This window comes from Buceros rhinoceros, unplaced genomic scaffold (genome assembly GCF_000710305.1).
Source record: "Buceros rhinoceros silvestris isolate BGI_N320 unplaced genomic scaffold, ASM71030v1 scaffold44913, whole genome shotgun sequence".
Lineage (NCBI taxonomy): Eukaryota > Metazoa > Chordata > Aves > Bucerotiformes > Bucerotidae > Buceros > Buceros rhinoceros.
In genome coordinates, this window is record NW_010406137.1 from 1 (window position 1) to 4,354 (window position 4,354).

At 46.0% G+C, this 4,354-nt stretch overlaps 1 protein-coding gene across 1 annotated transcript; it reads right to left on the minus strand.

Moving 5' to 3' along the window:
* Window positions 1–1,922: 1,922 nt before the first annotated feature.
* Window positions 1,923–4,082, minus strand: RPP14 (ribonuclease P/MRP 14kDa subunit; the record flags this gene model as incomplete). Its single annotated transcript, XM_010133965.1, is given in 3 exon segments — window positions 1,923–2,573; window positions 3,309–3,387; window positions 3,968–4,082. Coding segments are annotated over 3 exon segments (251 nt in total), but the record flags the coding sequence as incomplete, so codon positions are not given.
* Between the last annotated feature and the right edge of the window lie 272 nt (window positions 4,083–4,354).

Genomic DNA, 4,354 nt, shown 5'->3' on the forward strand with positions numbered 1-4,354 from the left:
CAAAAGGGCGGGCACTTGCTGCTCTTCACCTTTTCGGGTTTTTTGTAGTCGATGATAAAAAATCAAACAGCATCCCCTAGCCTGTGCTCAGTTTGTAGATTTTAGGGGTTTTTTTGCAAAACAGATATTTAAAGTTGCTGCTGAATTGAGCTCCGCAACCTTTCCTTGCAGCAGCATAGAAACCTACTTCAATACTCCGGAGCGCTTAGGAACCTACTGCTCCTTCAGCCTTTTGACACTGCGTGCAGAACATAACCTGTCGAGGTGCTGTAAGTACAACTGCAGGTCGAGTCTGCCACACACTTCAGACAGGAATCGTACACTGCCTCCTCGCCACACCAACAAAGGGGCCGTGTGCCAAGGGTAGGGAGCTCCATCCCAGCTGAAACAACAGCCTCTTCAGACAGCTCCTACCGGGACCCAGGAAGCCACAGACAGAATTAATTACTGCCCTAACCCCTCACATCTGACTCATTTTAACAGCCATCAACAAGACGACTTCCCATCCAGCGGCAGATGAACCAGGATCAAGGGAAGGCACATACCTGCTTTGAGAAACAGCGGTTTGTACAGCAAAGGCTAGTGGTCTGGCAGGGGCCCACAGCAGAAGGGAAGGAAATGGGAAGCGAAGCGGCTGCCACAGAGAAGAGAGAAGGAAACCTCTCCCTGCGTACAACAAGCCAAACCCTGTGCTTTGAGAGCAGAGGGCACCATGAAGTCAAACACCTTAAACATTACCTCTCAGATCCAGTTTGACTCCACACCTGGGGTTTGTAGTTGTGATGCAGCTGCATTTAAGACCAAGACATCATACCCAGGCAGTGTCACAGTCCGAGGGCAAACTTCCTTCTCGTACCAAACAACTTCTAAGGTTATTTGCAGTCAAGACAAGTTATAGGTGCATTTCTGCTGCAGAGAAGATGGGGGGATAACATGTTTTACCAGAAAATTCTGTAACCCACTGACTGAAGACAGCCTGTACTTTTATTCCTGATGGTCCCCATCATTCCCGAAAAAAGTTTCTTAGTGTACGATAACCTTTTGTCAGTCCTAAAATAACATACCCCAGATAATTTAGTAATGAACTGACCAAAAGCCACTTTACCAGCCACCGAGGGACTCCTGGTGGGCAAAGGGGAATTCACGTGCATGCAGTCAAGGGAGCACAGAGAAGCCAGGTAGTACTCAGCTGACCTGACCCTGCGTGTCCCAACCGCAGGAGCATAAGGAGGCCCTAAGTATAAGCAGTGACAACACAGCTTTTTAAAAGCCTTCGCTCCGCTTCTGGGGGGCAAGTTTCAGAGGCATTCAGTGTTAGAGGTAACTTTTTTGTTTGTTATAATCAGGTTTTGTAAGGTACATGAGGGATTGGGAAGTAATGCGAGAGCCACAGCTCCAGCTAAACGAGGCCGAGAACACTGTTTAGGTGAAGGCAGACTACTCACCCACAGGGCTCAGAAAGCAGAACACCGCTGAAGAGCAACTGCACCGTCAGCCAGAGCTGCCAGCAGAGTGCAGCAGCCCCCGCAGCACACTCCTGCTCTGCTCCTGAACCCACAGCACCGCCCCAGCCCTAAGTTGCCTGTTAGCAACAAAACCACCTTGTGCAGCAGGAACAAATTTTAACCGACCTTAGCTAGCACGGGCTGCGATTTTGCCGAAAAGAATGGCCTCGGTCTAAGCCCCACCACTCCAGACCTCCCATGGCAGAGAGCAAAGGCTTCTCTAAACGTGCCACCTTTGTCACAGTAAGTGCCTGGTTCCCTTGGTTTCACCTTGGCCGTAGGGAGGCAAAAATGAAAAGCTCCAAGTTTAATGCAGTTCTAGCAAGTTTGTACGCTGTCTTTGAAACGTTTTGAAGGGGTTTTGTCGCAAATTTACCAAAGTGATGTCACGTAAAAAGCGAGAGTCAAAACCAAGCGTACATTTCTGGCCTTTATAGCAAAGAGCACAGGATCAACGACTCTCAGCTGTCTGACACCATGACCTTCACCATCCCTTCCATAACAGCCTTTCCACTTGCTTTGACTTTACACGATACCGAGATGTGTGCGATAGGACCCTTCAGTCGCTTAACTTCTGCGGCAGCTGTGACTTCTTCACCAGTATACAGAGGAGCTGGAAATCGGATCTCCTGAGAAAGAAATACACAGCCTTGACCGGGCATTCTAGTACCCAGCACTGCAGAAATAAGTCCATTGATCAAAACTCCATGTACAATAGTGCGCCCGAACCTGGACTTCTTTGCAAAGTCTTCATTTAAATGCAGAGGATTTGTGTCCCCTGTTAAATCAGAAAAAGTAACAACATCATTCTGAGTAAAAGCTCTGGTAAGTTCGGCTTTGTCTCCAACTTTCACGTGTAAATTCTGAAGCACAGGCCGTCCAAGCAGTGAGTTGATAGCTGTTAGCTTTGTCAAGGCTCTTTGCTGGAAATCCCCTCCAGAAATCCCGCGCCTGAAGGGCTGCAGCATCTCAAGCAACTTCTGCTTCGTACAACCAAACCAACAGGTCTGTTCAGTCCAAGACTAGTTCTCTACTGTTGCCAGCTAACGCAAGAAGAAATGGAGATGTCTAGTTTGGGGGGAAACAAAATCAAGAAACAATGTAAAGCATTAAAAAACCCCAACAAAACACCATTAAATGCACTCAAAGTTGAAAATACTTAAATTTCCCTTTTACATAAAAGATTAAAAACTTAGTTATCCCTGAGCAGATTTTTGTTTAGCCATTGCTTCAGAGACAATTCTTGGAACTCATTTCACTAAGCAGCATTCTCAGGAAAAAAAAATAAGCTCTGTTAGTGCATGTTCATGCAGGCATTGTTAAATGAGGTCAGCTGGCAGCGACTATGAGAAAGGGAAGAAATGGGGTAAGGGAAGAAATGGGGTAAGGGAAGAAATGGGGTAAGGGAAGAAATGGGGTAAGGGAAGAAATGGGGTAAGGGAAGAAATGGGGTAAGGGAAGAAATGGGGTAAGGGAAGAAATGGGGTAAGGGAAGAAAGCGATGGGACCAAGATGCGGGCAAGAACAAAACTTTCCAGAAGTTATTTTCTCGCAGATGTATTAATGAGATCAGGACTTCTCATCGGAATGAAGCCATAAAGTAATGAGACAGCCACTAGCATCACAGTTATAAGACGGTAACTGCTTAAATGCAGGCTGACACCTGCACTGAAAAGCATTTTGCTCCTAAACCAAGACGTTTCTGCATCTAGTCCCTCTCCCTACAAAGAGGTCCAGCGAGCCAGAGGGCCTCAGCGCAGGAGCTGACACTGGGGAAGGCATCCAGCCCCCGCAGGGCTGTACCTGCAGCACTCGGAAGGCACACCTCCTGTTCTGGTAGGAGCCCAGCAGCGTCAGAGCACTCCACAGCTTGACAAGGCCACTAAGTAACAAGAAAACAAAACACATTAGTAAAATTCAGTTTTCCTGCAAGATAAACATCTTAAATAAAAAATACACTACATAAAGAGTAAAAAAACCTTAACTGAGTTTAACAGCAGGTAATTTCACTGATGAGTTCTAGTAGCGACCCTGTGCCCTGAAGGGTTATCGCAGTGACTTGCACTGACGTACAGAGATACGTACTGTGACCTTTCCACGTTCACTTTACCGGCCCTGCTCTCGTTCCCTCTGTGCATTTAAGATCCTTCCTCCCCTAAATCACCTGCAGTTGTCTTCACCGTTTCAGTGGAGTAACCATTCTCACCCTTACCACAGACAGAAATTTAAAGTCACATATTTCTGTGGTGCTTTGTCCCTGTCAGACCATTCTGGTTTAAAGCAGGAATAATGCACCAACGCACATAAGTTACCAAATCTTAGTGAATTTTTACTTAGTTTCTGCAAGCTGAATGAAGACATCTGCAAGATGGGCTTAACTCTTCAAATACTATTTTTAGCTTAAGACTTCAGTTTTCTTATGAAAAATATTTCCAAGGCAGTATCTGAAGTGCACACCTTACCTGCTAACGACTCTTAATATGGCAGACAGAGTCTTTTCCTCGTATGTTAAGACATCAACAGGCAAAGCTGCTCCAACCTATGAAAAAATGTTACTAAATAACTTCCATCCTATGCCTTATGGTGGTTTATAAGCAAGCGACTTCACTCCCAGCACATGACATCATTAAAGGTGTTATAGTGACGCTTAAACCTCAAGTGAATGTTTCAGCTACACTACCACCAGATTTGATGCAGGACCCTTCCTCTCTGAGCTCTTTAGGCACAAGTTATTTGTAGTTCCACATTACCACTGCAGAAGCAGAGACGCAGCAATGACGTGACTTACTTCAAGTCCCCGGCAGTATTCTAAACAGAGCACAGATAATACTGTGGACTTTCCCATCCAA